The sequence below is a fragment of the Heterodontus francisci genome, chromosome 11, assembly GCF_036365525.1.
Source record: "Heterodontus francisci isolate sHetFra1 chromosome 11, sHetFra1.hap1, whole genome shotgun sequence".
Classification (NCBI taxonomy): Eukaryota; Metazoa; Chordata; class Chondrichthyes; order Heterodontiformes; family Heterodontidae; genus Heterodontus; species Heterodontus francisci.
Genome location: NC_090381.1, coordinates 64,245,677 through 64,261,450, shown reverse-complemented (window position 1 = coordinate 64,261,450; position 15,774 = coordinate 64,245,677). Strand labels below are relative to the sequence as shown.

Below are 15,774 nucleotides of genomic sequence, written 5' to 3'. Positions count from 1 at the left end.
GTGCAGGGTTTGGGTAAAGGGAAATTTAGAAGTCCAAAGAGAGAGGTCAGGGCATCGGAGCAAGATAGTGATGTGGGGAACTCCCAACACAATGGGACAGGAAGGGACAGTGAGTTTAACAAAATTTGTACTTTGGCAAATAAGATCATTACAGGGAATAGAGGTCATAGAGTCATAGAATCTATGTCATAGGTAAAAAACTGAAATTGAAGTTCCTTTATCTGAAGCATCTGTAATAAGATAGACGAACTAGTGGCATGAATAGAGGTAAATGATCTAGATCTAATTGCCATTACCGAGACATGGTTACAAGGAGATCAGGGTTGGGAAATAAATATTCCAGGGTACACAATATTTTGGACAGACAGACAGACAGAATGGCAAAGGAGGAGGGGTAGCCCTGATTGTAAAGGATGGCGTAAGGACATTGATAAGCGATCTGGCCTCAGAAGATCATGAAGTAGAATCAGTTTGGGTGGAAATTAGGAATAGCAGGAGTCAGAAAACACTTGTGGGATTAGTTTACAAGCCCCCTAACACTAGTTATATCATTGGACAGAACATTAGATGGGAAATTATTGGAGCATGTAAAAAAGATATTGTATTAATTGTGGGGGACGTTAATCTGCATATAGACTGGGGCAATCAAATTGGCAACAGTGGTCTAGAGATGTATTTGTAGAATGCTTTTGTGACAGTTTCTTGGAGCAATACATTGTAGAACAACTAGGGATAAAGCTATCTTAGATCTCGTATTGTGTAATGAAGCAGGGTTAATAAGCAATGTCATAGTAAAAGATCCACTGGGAAATAGTGATCTTGATATCATTGAATTTCATGTTAAGTTTGAAAGTGATACATTTCAATCATGAACAAGAATCTTAAACTTAACCAAAGCCAATTACAAAGGTCTGAGGAGAGAACTGACTAAGGTTAATTGGGTAAATAAACTGGAAGGTATGGCGGTAAATGAACAGTAGGAAACATTTAAAGAAACAATTCAAAGGGTTCAACAAAAGTACATTCCATTCAAAAACTCATCCAGAAAGACCCATCCGTGGTTCACTCAGGAAGTTAAGGAGAGTATTAGACTAAAAGAAGAGGCTTACAATGTCACAAAAAATAGTAGCAAGTCTGAAGATTGGGAGCGTTTTAGAAACCAGCAAAGGGCCACCAAAAAGTTGATAAAAAAGGAAAAAAATAGAATAGAGTAAACTAGCCAGCAATATAAAAACATTGTAAGAGCTTTTATAAGTACATAAAAAGGAAGAGAGTAGCTAAAGTAGACATTGGTCTCTTAGAGGCAGAGACAGGAGAAATTAATTGATGATTTGAGAAAAGCTAGGCAACTGGAGCTCCCACTGCAGTTCTTTCATGCATCTGTAGCCTGCACGTCTGCTGTTTCTGTGTGAACAGAATCATTCAGAGTGGAGTGAAGTGACTTTAACTTTGCTTCTGGAAACACTTAGCCAGGAAAATATTGATGGTAAAAAGGTGTTAGGGAGACCCATGAAGTAACATCAAAGGACAGTGTTTCTTGCTTTGATAAGTAACTACTTAGGTGAAGCACATAGTTAAGCATTAGTTGAGAAGGAACACAAACTTATAACAGAATCCACCTGGTTTTCTATCTATTTAAATTGTACAGGGATTACTTAACACCAAAAGCAATGTAGAAATGTCTAGAATCTCAAAGATGCTGCAGTAAGTCACCTGACTAAAGTTCCTAATGGTGAATCCCTTGTGGCTCACATTCACCTGCAATGCTTATTGACTTGTTTAAAATTATTTCAGAATCCCTCCCATTTCTTTGCGAATTGTGTAGCAGTATTGCCCAAACAAAAAAAAATCCTGTGGGCGGCACAGTGGTTAGGACCGCAGCCTCACAGCTCCAGCGACCCGGGTTCAATTCTGGGTACTGCCTGTGTGGAGTTTGCAAGTTCTCCCTGTGTCTGCGTGGGTTTCCTCCGGGCGCTCCGGTTTCTTCCCACAGCCAAAAGACTTGCAGGTTGATAGGTAAATTGGCCATTATAAATTGCCTCTAGTATAGGTAGGTGGTAGGGGAATATAGGGACAGGTGAGGATGTGGTAGGAATATGGGATTAGTGTAGGATTAGTATAAATGGGTGGTTAATGGTCGGCACTGACTCGGTGGGCTGAAGGGCCTGTTTCAGTGCTGTATCTCTAAATCTAAATCTAAATCTAAATCATCATGGGGAATGAGGAAATGGCAAAGGCATTGAACAAATATCTTGTCTGTCTTCCCAGTAGAAGACACAAGTTCCATACCAAAATAGGCAGTAACCTAGCGTCTAAAAAGAGTGAGGAAATTAAGGATATTGATATCAGTTGAGAAAAAGTATTGGAGAAACTTGAGGGACTAAAATCTGACAAGTCCCCGGGACCAGATGGCCTACATCCAAGGGTTCTAAAAGAGATAGCTGCAGAGATAGTGGATGCACTAGCTATGATTTTCCAGAATTCCTTACATTCACGAATTTTCCCATCAGATTGGAAGTTGGCAATTGTTACACTGCTTTTCAAGAAAGGAGGTAGAGACAAAACAGGGAAACACAGGCCAGTTAGCCTAACATCAGTTGTTGGGAAGATGCTGGAAACTATTATTAAGGAAGTCTTAACATTGCACTTGGAAAAGCATAGTATGATTAGAACAAGTCAGCCTGGTTTTACTAAAGGGAGATCCTGTTTGACAAATTTATTAGAGTTTTTTGAGGATGTAACTAGTAGGGTAGATAATTGGGAACCAGTAGATATAGTATACTTGGATTTTCAAAAGGCATTCGATAAGGTGCCACGTAAAAGATTAATAAGCAAGATAAGGGCTCATGGTGTTGGGAGTAATATATTAGCGTGGATAGAGGATTGGTTGACAGACAGGAAGCAGAGAGTGAGCATAAATGGGACATTTTCAAATTGGCAGGCAGTGAATAGTGGGGTGCCGCAAGGATCAGTCCTGGGCCCTCAGCTATTTACACTCTATAGTAATGACTTAGATGAAGAGACAGAGAGTAATGTATCTAAGTTTGCTGATGATACAAAGCTCGATGGAAAGGTAAGATGCGGGGAGGATGTAGAGAGGCTGCAAAGAGATATAGACTGGTTGAGTGAGCAACAAGATGGCAAATGGAGTATAATGTAGGGAAATATGAAGTTGTTCACTTTGGTCGTAAAAATAGAAAAGCAGAATATTTTTTAAAAGGTGTGAAACTGGTAAGTGTTGATGTTCAGTGAGATTGGGGGTACTCGTACAAGGAATGCACAAAGTTAACACGTAGGTGCAGCAGGCGATTAGGAAAGCAAATGGCATGTTGGCCTTTATTGCAAGGGGATTGGAGTACAGGAATAAAGAAGTCTTACCAAAATTGTTCAGGGCTTTGGTGAGACTGCACCTGGAATACAGTATGCGGTTTTGGTCTCCACATTTAAGAAAGGATATATTTACACTGGAGGCAGTGCAGCGAAGATTTACTAAATTGGTCCCTGGGATGAGGGGGTTGTCCTATGTCATAGAGTCATAGAGTTATAGAGCACAGAAACAGGCCCTTCGGTCCATTGTGTCTGTGCCAACCATCAAGCATCTATCTATTCTAATCCCATTTTCTAGCACTTGGCCCATAGCCTTGTATGCTATGGCGTTTCAAGTGCTCATCTAAATACTTATTAAATGTTGTGAGGGTTCCTGTTTCTATCACCCCTTCGGGTAGTGTGTTCCAGATTCCAACCACCCTCCAGGTGAAAAATCTTTTCCTCAAATTCCCTCTAAACCTCTTGCCCCTTAGCTTAAATCTATGCCCCTAGTTAATGATCACTCCGCTAAGGGAAAAAGTTTCTTTCTAACTATCCTATCAATGCCCCTCATAATTTTGTATACCTCAATCAGGTCCCCCCTCAGCCTTCTCTAAGGAAAACAACCCTAGCCTATCCAGTCTCTCTTCATAGCTAAAATGCTCCAGCCCAGGCAACATCCTGGTGAATCTCCTCTGCACCCTCTCCAGTGCAATCACATCCTTCCTATAGTGTGGTGCCCAGAACTGTACACAGTACTCCAGCTGTGACCTAACTAGCATTTTATACAGCTCCATCATAACCTCCCTGCTCTTATATTCTCATGCCTCGGCTAATAAAGGCAAGTATCCCGTATGCCTTCCTAACCGCCTTATCTACCTGTGCTGCTGCCTTCAGTGATCTACGGCCAAATACACCAAGGCCCCTCTGACCCTCTGTATTTCCTAGGGTCCTACCATCCATTGTATATTCCCTTGGCTTGTTAGTCCTCCCAAAATGCATCACCTCACACTTCTCAGGATTAAATTCCATTTGCCACTGCTCCGCCCATCTTACCAGCTCATCTATATCATCCTGTAATCTAAGGCTTTCCCCTTCACTGAGTAAATAGGGCCTAAATTCTCTGGGGTTTAGAAGAATGAGAAGCTATCTAATTGAGACATACAAGATTCTGAAAGGGCTTGATAGGTTAGAACACAGGGACACAGTCTCAGGATAAGGGGTCAATCATTCAGGACTGAAATGAGAAATTACTTCACTCAAAGGGTTGTGAATCTTTGGAATTCTCTACCTCAGAGGGTTGTGGATGTTCCATCATTGACTACATTTAAGGCTGGGATAGGTAGATTTTTGGTAGGGAATCGAGGGATATGGGGAAATGGCAGGAAAGTGGAATTGAAGCCCCAGATCAGCCATGATCATATTGAATGGCGGAGCAGGCTCAATGGGCCATATGGTCTACTTCTGCTCCTGTTTCTTGTGTTCTGTCTTTTTACTATTTACGCAACCTCTCGCCTTAGCTGTTTGCACACTCTTAATGTTGTACTTTCTGTTCCTTCCTGCCACGCTCTGATTATTATTTCCCTCATTGCTACTTTGCTGGCTTGCCTTGTCCTCTCTCTTTAATTTTCTTCTCACTTGATCCTCGCCCCCACTATTTAGTTTAAAACCCTCTCTGCCACCCTAGTTATATGACTTGCCAGAAAACTGGTTCAGCACAATTCAGGTGAAGACCGTCCCAACGGTACAGCTCCCACTTTCCCCAGCACTGGTGCCAGTGCCCCATGAACCTAAGCCCATTTATCCCACAGCAATCTTTGAGGCTCGCTTTTAGCTCTCTAATCTTATTTACCCTACTCCAATTTGCTAGTGGCTCAGGTAATAATCCAGAGATTATTACCTTTGAGGTTCTGCTTTTTACTTTAGCCCCTAGCTGCTCATACTCCCTCTGCAGAACCTCTTTCCTAGTCCTATCTATGTCATTGGTGCCCATGTGGACCACAACAACAGGATCCTCCCCTTCCCATTGCAAGTTCCTCTCCAGCCCTGAGCAGATGTTCTGAACCCTGGCACTGGGCAGGCAACACATCCTTCTGGACTCTCGCTCTTGGTTGCAGAGAATGATGACTATTCTCCTGACTATACTGTCCTCTACAACCACTACATTCCTCGGGCTGGATTTTAAGGAGCCCTCAACATCAGGATCCATGGCGGGGGGTGCCTGAAGATGGCCCTGGATGAGGCCCGCCATGGACCTCATACTGGCTGGCCCGGCCCAATATTACCAATGGTGGCAAGGCCTCGTGGCAGCCTTCCTGCTGCTCGGCAATGAGATCACAATTTAAACATATTAAAATATCTGAATTAATTAATCTCACGTCACCTCCTGATGTCCCGTCGCGATCTTCATCCCGGCGGCCGGCACTACCGTGCCTGTGGATCCCTGTCCAGGGAAAAGTGGCAGAACACTTGCCGGGAGAGGGGGGAGGTGAGTTTATCATTGTGGTTGGGGGGGGGTGGGGGGTGAAATGGGGTCAAATTAGCGTTATGGGTGTAGGGAATGGTGGGAAGGGTTGTCGGTGAATGTGCAGTTTGTGGGGATCGGTCAGATGGTAAAGGTAAGTGTTTTGGGGGGGGCGGGAGTACAAATAATTAATTTAATTGTTATTGTGGGGATGGAAGAGGGGCTAGAGAGATGTATTTTTTTAAAATTCCATTTAACTTTAAATATTTAAATTTCCCAGTTGGGCTGACAGCCCTTTAAAAATGGCTTCCTTTGCCATGGTCAGTTTGCTCATCCACCCTGCAGCCCCTGCTCTCATCCATGCCGGCTGAAAGAACCTCAAACCTGTTGGACAATTGCAAGGGCTGAGGCTCCTCCACTTCTGCCTTCTCGATCCCTTTACCTGCCTCACTCGCAGTCACTTCCTCCTGTCCCTGACCGCTGACCAAATCAGAAGATCCTATTCTATGGGGTGTGACTGCCTTCTGGAACCAAGTGTTCAGGTACCTTTCCCAATCCCTGATGCATCGCAGTGTCTGTAGATCGGCCTCCAGCTCACTGACTCTGAGCCAAAGCTCCTCGAGCCGCAAACACTGCAGACGGGATTGCTGTGAATCACACTGGTGTCCACAAGCTCCCACATACTGCAGCTGCAGCACATCAACTACTCTGTCATCCTTGTTGTGTTTTAAATAACTAATTATTTACTTAATTTTTTTGAATAAATGCCTCTGCTCAGCAGCACTTGCAAAGAACAAAGAACAGTACAGCACAGGAACAGGCCATTTGGCCCTCCAAGCTGCGCCGATCCTGATGCCCGCCTAAACTAAAACCTTCTGCACTTCCGGGATCCGTATCCCTCTATTCCCATCCTATTCATGTATTTGTCAAGATGCCTCTTAAACGTCTCTATGGTACCTGCTTCCACCACCTCCCCTGGCAACAAGTTCCAGGCACTCACCACCCTCTGTGTAAAGAACTTGCCTCGCACATCCCCTCTAAACTTTGCCCCTCTCACCTTAAACCTATGTCCCCTAGTAACTGACTCTTCCACCCTGGGAAAAAGCTTCTGACTATCCACTCTGTCCATGCCGCTTATAACTTTGTAAACCTCCATCATGTCGCCCCTCCACCTCCGTCGTTCCAATGAAAACAATCCGAGTTTATCCAACCTCTCCTCATAGCTAATGCCCTCCAGACCAGGCAACATCCTGGTAAACCTCTTCTGTACCCTCTCCAAAGCCTCCATGTCCTTCTGGTAGTGTGGCGACCAGAATTGCACGCAATATTCTAAGTGTGGCCTAACTGAAGTTCTGTACAGCTGCAGCATGACTTGCCTATTTTTATACTCTATGCCCCGACCGATGAAGGCAAGCATGCCGTATGCCTTCTTGACTACCTTATCCACCTGCGTTGCCACTTTCAGTGACCTGTGGACCTGTACGCCCAGATCTCTCTGCCTGTCAGTACTCCCAAGGGTTCTGCCATTTACTGTATACTTCCCACCTGCATTAGACCTTCCAAAATGCATTACCTCACATTTGACCGAATTAAACTCCATCTGCCATTTCTCCGCCCAAGTCTCCAACCGATCTATATCCTGCTGAATCCTCTGACAATCCTCATCACTGTCCGCAACTCCACCAATCTTTGTGTCATCCGCAAACTTGCTAATCAGGCCAGCTACATTTTCCTCCAAATCATTTATATATACTACAAAGAGCAAAGGTCCCAGCACTGATCCCTGCGGAACACCACTAGTCACATCCCTCCATTCAGAAAAGCACCCTTCCACTGCTACCCTCTGTCTTCTATGACCGAGCCAGTTCTGTATCCATCTTGCCAACTCACCTCTGATCCCATGTGACTTCACCTTTTGTATCAGTCTGCCATGAGGGACCTTGTCAAAGGCTTTACTGAAGTCCATGTAGATAACATCCACTGCCCTTCCTTCATCAATCATCTTCGTCACTTCCTCAAAAAACTCAATCAAATTAGTGAGACACGACCTCCCCTTTTCAAAACCATGCTGCCTCTTGCTAATAAGTCCATTTGTTTCCAAATGGGAGTAAATCCTGTCCCGAAGAATCCTCTCTAATAATTTCCCTACCACTGACGTAAGGCTCACCGGCCTATAATTTCCTGGATTATCCTTGCTACCCTTCTTAAACAAAGGAACAACATTGGCTACAGGTGAGGTCCCAGAGGACTGGAGAATAGCCAATGAGGATGCAAAGATTTCTGTCAAGGCCCCAGCAATTTCTTCCCTTGTCTCCCTCAGTATTCTGGGGTAGATCCCATCAGGCCCTGGGGACTTATCTACCTTAATGCTTTGCAAGACACCCAACACATCCTTTTTGATAATGAGATGACTGAGACTATCTACACTCCCTTCCCTGTGCTCATCATCCACTAAGTCCTTCTCCTTGGTGAATACTGATGCAAAGTACTCATTTAGTACCTCGCCCATTTCCTCTGGCTCCACAGATAGATTCCCTTCTCTGTCCTTGAGTGGGCCAACCCTTTCCCTGGTTATCCTCTTGCTCTTTATATACGTATAAAAAGCCTTGGGATTTTCCTTAATCCTGTTTGCCAATGACTTTTCATAACCCTTTTTAGCCCTCCTGACTCCTTGCTTAAGTTCCTTCCTACTGTCTTTATATTCCTCAAGGGATTCGTCTGTTCCTTGCCTTCCAGTCCTTACGAATGTTTCCTTTTTCTTTTTGACTAGGCTCACAATATCATACTGCTGTCATTTAAACCTTGGTAATACAATAAACCTTACCACTTAAAAATAAAACAGAACAGTAGACTCACCAGCTTACCTCCCTTCTGCTTTCCTGTCTTAATTAATAATAATTATTCGGTCGCTACATAAATTTTAATTTTACATTTTACTAATTTCCAACTATTAACACACACAGCGTAACAGCAGTGTCCTAACCTAGCTATTTACAGATACTCCCTAAATGCAGTTACTCACCGACAATCACCTTACAGCTTTCCTGTGATGTCACAGTTTGAGTTTTTTTCAAACTCAGTCAGTGCGTGCCTACTCCCGAAGAGATACTCCCTCGCATGTCCGACTGCTCTCTACTCCCAAAGGTAAGTGAAGGCCCCGAGCCTGGCACTGTATTTATTCTTTCTTGGTTCTCGGTATTCACTCACATGTCCAACTGCACTCTGCTCCTGAAGATAAGTGAAGGCCCCAGCCTGGCACTCTATTTATTCTCTCTCAGTTCTAGGTGTGCCCATGCAGGCCTGACTGCTCTCCACTCCCGAAGGTAAGATATAGCTCTGATGAATAGCTTTATGTATCAGCCTTGGATCAGTGGTAGCACTCACCCCTCTGAATCAGAGCATCATCAGATGAAGCCTCACTCCTGGACTTCAGCACATATTCCAGACTGGTATCTCAGTGCTACAGTGTCAAAAGTGCATATTTTGGATGAGACATTCATCTAAGGCCCGACCCATCCTCACAGGTGGATGTAAAGGATCCGATGACACTCCACAAGGAACAACAGGGGAGTTCTCCCAGCGTCCTGGCCAACATAAATCCCTCAAGCAACACTATCAAAAACGGATTACCTAGTCCTTCACCTCATTATTCTTTATTGGACTTTTCTATGTGGACATTGGCTGCTGTGTTTGCCCATAACACAACAGCGATTACATTTCAAAAGCAATTCATTGCTCTCAAGAGCTTTCAGACATCTTGAAGACGTGAAATATGTTCTAGAAATGCAAGTTCTTTCTACTTCACGATGATCCATGAAGAATGGAGACTTAGATAAGGCACCTAACGATTGTGCAACTGTGACCCAGGATGAATTAGTGCCTTCTAGGTAACACTGGAGGAAAGGAAAGAAAATCTGGGGGTGTGGGGAAGTGGGAATGCTTCTGTCTATGTTGTGAGGTGGCCCTGTGTCTGACAGATAATTTTCTGGAGTTTCAGTGTGGCATTCTATAGCAGCTCTTGCTGCTTTAATTTATGACCCTGTCCTGTCATTCTCTTATCCTGATTCTGCATCAAATTAGGTAATTGCAGCTACAGCATTACCTCTCTCATGATATTAAAAAAAAAAACAAGCATTGACAAAAGGTGGAAAATTGTCTTCCTTTGAATCCATGGAGAACTTACTAAATTCCACTTCATTTTAAATAAGTATTTTTGGTTGAACTGCTTTTCAATGAAAGAAACTTTAACCATTGTAAATTATTAATTAAAATAAATGCCAATAATGTGAATGCTGTGAGAGAGTGGCCTCCCAGAAGTTTCAATTTTCATGACAGACATGTGGGAGGGCCAGCTCAATAAAATGCAAAAGCAAATGTTTTGCCAAACAAAATACAGCATTTTAATTAAGCTCCCCTCTCAGTGAGCAATAGGATGTTGAATGAGATCACTAGGTTTCCCCAACAAATGAGGCAAAGCTTGTTTTGAGTACAATAACACAATGGGGGCATAACTCGGATAACTTTTCAGCTGCTTTCATAGTCATTTCACAATTACCATCTTACTAAAGGAGGCTGGAAATTTTTACAAGCCCCTTTGTGCACACAAATTTCTTCATTTACAGTAATACAAGGACAAATTATGGCACAGTCGTACTTTGCCAGTCTCACGGAAGCTCAGGCAAGTTATACCTGCTATAATAAAAACAGAAAGTGCTGAAAATACTGAGCAGATCTGGCAGCATCTGTGGAGAGAAAAGCAGAGTTAACATTTCAGGTTGATGACCTTTCATCAGAACTGGCAAAGGTTAGAAATGTAATAGGTTTTAAGCAAGTGAAACGGAGTGTGGGGGAAGAGAACAAAAGGGATGTGTGATAGGGTAGGAGAGATTAAATGACAAAGAGGTCATGGGACAAAGGTAAAGGGAGTACTAATGGTTGTTGTGAAAGACAAAGCATTAGTCCAGAGAGAGTGTTAATTGCAGTATAATGACCAGCTCTGGAAAGCACAAACGTAAAAAACCAAGTTTAAGGCTGTCACATGATTAAAAAATAAAATAATAATAATAAAAAAAGGCCAGTCATGTACTGAAATTGTTGTACTCAGTATTGAGTCCAGAAGGCTATAGAGTGCCTGATCGAAATATGAGGTGCTGCAGTTCCCTTTGCATTAGTCCCATGACATCTACATCATTTAATCTCTCCTGCCCTCTGCCCTATCACACACCTCTTTTGTTCTCTTCCCCACACCTCCCTTCACTTGCTTAAAACCTATTACATTTCTAACCTTTGCCAGTTCTGATGAAAGGTTACAGACCTGAAACATTAACTCTGCTTCTCTCTCCACAGATGCTGCCAAACCTGCTGAGTGTTTCCAGCACTTTCTGTTTTCATTTCAGATTTACACCATCCGCAGTATATTGCTTTAAAGTTATACCTGCTGGGTTGCAATGGGCACCCGTAGAGGAAAAATGCTTCTGTTTATACCTTACAGGGACATTCACAAATGAAACAATTACAGCAACATTTGCTGTAATTGTTTCATTTGTGAATTTCCCTGTAAGGTATAAACAGAAGCAACATTTCAGTTGCTGTATTGTATTTTTATCTAAGTGATAGTAATTCTGTAGTATATCGACTGGATTGATGGTCATGTGGTTGGGATGTTTAATCTGATGCGTATTATGCTTTCCCCTTGCACAATGTGTAATAGTTTCTCCTCCAGTGTCTTGTGATATGGTTTAGTTTTGATTTTCAACACAGCTGGACAGACTGCTGTCTGTTTCATTTACTAGTGAGCTGAATATTCCTCATGAGGTGTTCGGGTCATTACCTTATCCCCTTAACACGCCCAATGCGTAAGTGAGCTTGGTCCCAGGTCCTTCTAATGTTGAATGCCAGAGATTATCTAGATATGCAAATTATTTCAATTAGACTGAAACTACAAATCTAAAAGACTCAATTTCAAAATTAACAAGCCTCAAGTGGAACTCAAGATTGAGAGAAATAGTTTAGTTGCGGAGACAAGAACAAGACTTGCAGAAAATACAATAATTCCTTCAAAAAAGAGTTGGATAAAATCTTGTTGGGAATAAGATAGAAATTGATGATAATAAATATGGAGTGAAATGATAAAACACTCCTTGAGAGACAATGGGCTGAATTTTTTGGCCCCATGGAGGTGGGAGCAGAGGTGGGGGGCCCTGAAAATACCTGCGTGTGTCGGTTACAAAACACCATTCCTGGTGCTGGACATTTTGGAGGAGACGAGTTCGGGACGTGAAAAAGCTGCCTGCTCCCGCGAGGCAGGCAGTTAGGCTCATTAAGAGCCTTGTTAAAGCTGAGTTTAGGAGGCTGACTGGGATTTTCAAATTGGCCTTCAGTTTCCCGATGCAACACAGGGCAGATTAACTGCCAGAGGTGGGCACCCAGCAGCAGGCCAGGGTGCAAGTGCTCCTAGCAGGCCCTCCCTGCCTGCCTGGGTGGGGGTTCAGCCAAAAACCACCCTGTAGAGGGATTCCCTCCACCCCCCTGCCCCCACCAACACACCCACAGTGGTGGCCTCGCTACCTCTTCTGTTTTTCTTTATACGTTATTAAAAAGCGGCTGAGAGGGCACCATCTTGTTGAAGCACCCTTCCAGTTACTTACCATTCATTGCAATTAGATGCTGCTCTGAAGCTGGAAGGCCTCTGATTGGCCCTCCAATTTGGAGAGCCCGCCTGCTACCCTTACTTAGAAGGAAACCTGTCTCCACGCCAATTAAGGGTTCACCCACATGAAAGTCTTTAATCAGTTTCCCCTCCAGAGGCAGGTTTCTGACCCGAAAACAAACCTTTATCTCGCTTCAGTGGCGAAAATCCAGCCTAATGGTAGGGAATTTCCTTGGAGCAGCAAGGAAGCAGAATTCTGCCACATTTCTGAAGAAGTTACAGTGGTGAAGCAGGAGTAGCTCCAAGGAAATTCCCTGCCAATGGCTCATGTGCTGCTCGGGCTGAGGAGCGATGCTGTCTGTGGATGGCAGCAGGTCAGATTTGAACCGTGGAAATGGATAAATATTCAGGAGTTTTGTTTGATTAGTTTTGGGAGTTGGGAAGTTACCTTTCGGATCTTAAATAATGAAGTAGATCTATGTAAGGGCATAAGGTCTGTAAAAGTTTGTGTGGCCTTTTCTCGTCCCATGCTGTATGCTCTTGTATAGTGTATTTGTGCTGCCGGTGGAATAATTTTGAAGACACTTCTTCGGGACAGAGCTTCCAAAATTAATTCCAATTCATAATATGGTTTTTATTAATAAAAATTGCAAGTAATAAATATGTGTACTAAAGTGGCTTTTCTGCTTAAAGTCCTGGGATTAAATTGTTAAGTTGCATCATTGGTGTTCTGCTGCTAAATAATGTTAGGTCTACTGTATTTATTTACAGATTTTAGGACTTCATAAATATCATATATTTATCCATACACTTTGCTGATGTGTTACATCAATTTAATGGTTATATTAAATAGATGAGTATCAATAACTGCTTGTATTTATATAACACTGTGTTGCCTTTTATCTAAAGCAGAAAGGTAATCAATAAAACATTCAAAAAAAGATACCAAATAAAAGCATGACCTTTGGGAATATTCCTACTTCACAGAAAGTTAAATCTTTGAAGTCCAAACATTTTGATTCTTTATTGATCTGTTGTATGCTAACTAGCTTTTAAAAAGCTTAATTTACTGAACACAAGACTTCACTTTGAGTTATTTTTATTAGGGTCATTTCTATGCTTGTAAGCAGTTTCAAAAAGCAGGCATAAAGTGAACAGCCAATTTGTTGATACGGCACCATTACACATTGAGTATCCATATTGTCAAGACTGGGCCACAAGGAAGTGCTATTGAAAAAAAATCTTGTTTCAATTTCGGCATTTATTTCACGCGTTTAATTTGTGTTCACAGCAAAAAGGCAACTTCCAGAACAGCATTTATCTGTTGTGAAACCAATGTAGTGTGAAAGTAGGAGAGTATGAAGTTTATCTTAAGAGGTTCAGCCTTCAAAGGAGTTAAGATTTGGGGTGTAGTTGGCCTAAAATTATAACGGAAAAGTTAAATCACTAAACATCTGTGTTTAATTTACTTAAACTTTTAAGGGAAATAAATTTAGTTCAGTGAGGGGACACATTTGAAGCTTATGATGGGCATGATTTGGGAGGTCCTGCTTGCTTCATATGCCTGTGATGATCAGACATGCAGCAAGTGTCTCTAATTGTACTCAAAATGGAAACTGACTTTGCTAATAAAATATAATTCTAAAATATATGATGTACACTACAGTTTTACTCAATTTTTAATCTGATTCTGTGGTAAGAGCCTGCATTGGATCAGCCTCAATGGAAAGTGATAAATTGGCCACAGAGTACTCAAGATTGCTCTTCAATCTTGACTACTATCTAATAGTTCAATGGAGCTCTGGATGGAGATATCTCCGTTTCACTGCACAGTAAGTAATGGCTAGCTATATAGCAATGTAATCAACAGACTGACTACAGAATCAGTAGGATTGTTTAATTATGCACAGCTTTGTTGCATGAAGTGTTGGAATTAAGTTATGCCATTATATAGTTGATTTGAAAATATGGTAAAGTGACAGTCTTGTATTCAAGGACACTCCCTGTCTGCAACTGTCTTTGAGTTTGGAGTGCTTTGGCCCAGTGTGGCCTGATGTGTTGCATCTTCTCTTGTGTGTGTAATGGCTGATGATCAACAATGGACACTGAGCCAAAGAAGGAAATATTAAGAGGAGTTACCAAAAGTATAGTCAAATTATTGGGTTTTAAGGAGGATTAAAGGAATTCGAGATGTAAAGGTTTGGGAAGAAACTTTCAGAGATTGGGCTCCAGGTGGCTGAAAGCAATGACTGTCAGTGTTGGGCTGTACGGAATTGGCAGGAGGGGTGGCATTGGTGTGGGCAGATACACAGAGGCCACACTCAGATGCATTCTAGAGTTTGGGAAAGGGAGATTGGAGATGGCTATGAAAATAGGAAGGGACAAGAGCAGGGAGGGATTTAAAGGTAAGCATTGCTGATGAGTAATATTATGTATATAACTTATATAACAGGCCATTTTAATTAAACATATTTTAAAAATACTGTGTGAAACAGTCAGCTCATTTCATCTATGTCACCTCCTGTAGCACCTGCCTTGACAGTATATTTCTGTATATTATTTTCTTTCTAGGAACCTGGGTGACATTTGGAGGTCAGATTTCTGATGAGGTAAGAACAGTTTTATTCATTTAAAAGTATGATATTGTGTAGTTATTAAAGAATATAGTTATTGTATTATATTTGGAACTAACATTTCTGTAGCAATTGTCATTTCTGACAGATTTGTAGCCGTTGTGGAATGTACAATTCCAAGTTAAGATGTTTCCTCATTTCTGGTACATTTCGTCCCTCACCTGTAAAGGTGGTATAGAGGCAATTGCGTGGAAAAGAGTAACAGACACATATTACCTGCAGGCATGCCAGGAAATCGAAGAGAGAGGGAGCTGGAGGCTGAAGATGAAAGTTTTAAAAACATTTCTTCAGTCTCAGTACAGAACCCATGCCTGCTCTCACTAGGGATGTTTCTGCAGACCTAATGAAGGCATAATGGGCAGATATCCCCAGGACCACCCACTTAAGTGCCTTGAACGTCTCTTGTAGCCATGTGGGGAGCAGGTGGAAGTCCCACCCATCATCCACTGATGGAATGAAGAGCAAAGGGTTACTGGTTTCTTCCTAAGCCAAGCGCAAAGTTTGCATCTTCTCCTGTGCTAGGAATTACAGCCTTTTGTTTTTCTGAAATATTAGAGGAAAAACATACTTAAGATGATGATGGGCTGGATTTTGTACTTGGCCTGACGTCGGGTTCCGTGGCAGGAAGAGGGGGTGCCGGAGAATTGGAGTGGCAGTGGCTGCCATGGGACCCGACGCCAGGATTGCTAGGCCCGATCTTCCCGGGTGCAGGGAAGCTCCGT

The 15,774-nt window shown here is 42.5% G+C and overlaps 1 protein-coding gene across 3 annotated transcripts in view; it reads left to right on the top strand.

Moving 5' to 3' along the window:
- The window catches only part of kcnab1a (potassium voltage-gated channel subfamily A regulatory beta subunit 1a), a 322,091-nt gene that overhangs the window by 179,819 nt on the left and 126,498 nt on the right, over positions 1-15,774 (top strand). For 2 of the 3 annotated variants that reach the window (XM_068041466.1, XM_068041465.1), the window contains exon 3: positions 14,991-15,028. In XM_068041466.1, the coding sequence (XP_067897567.1) occupies positions 14,991-15,028 (38 nt within the window). Of the gene's footprint in view, positions 1-8,884; positions 8,915-14,990; positions 15,029-15,774 lie in introns of those variants that run through there. The other variant, XM_068041467.1, reaches the window with a different exon arrangement.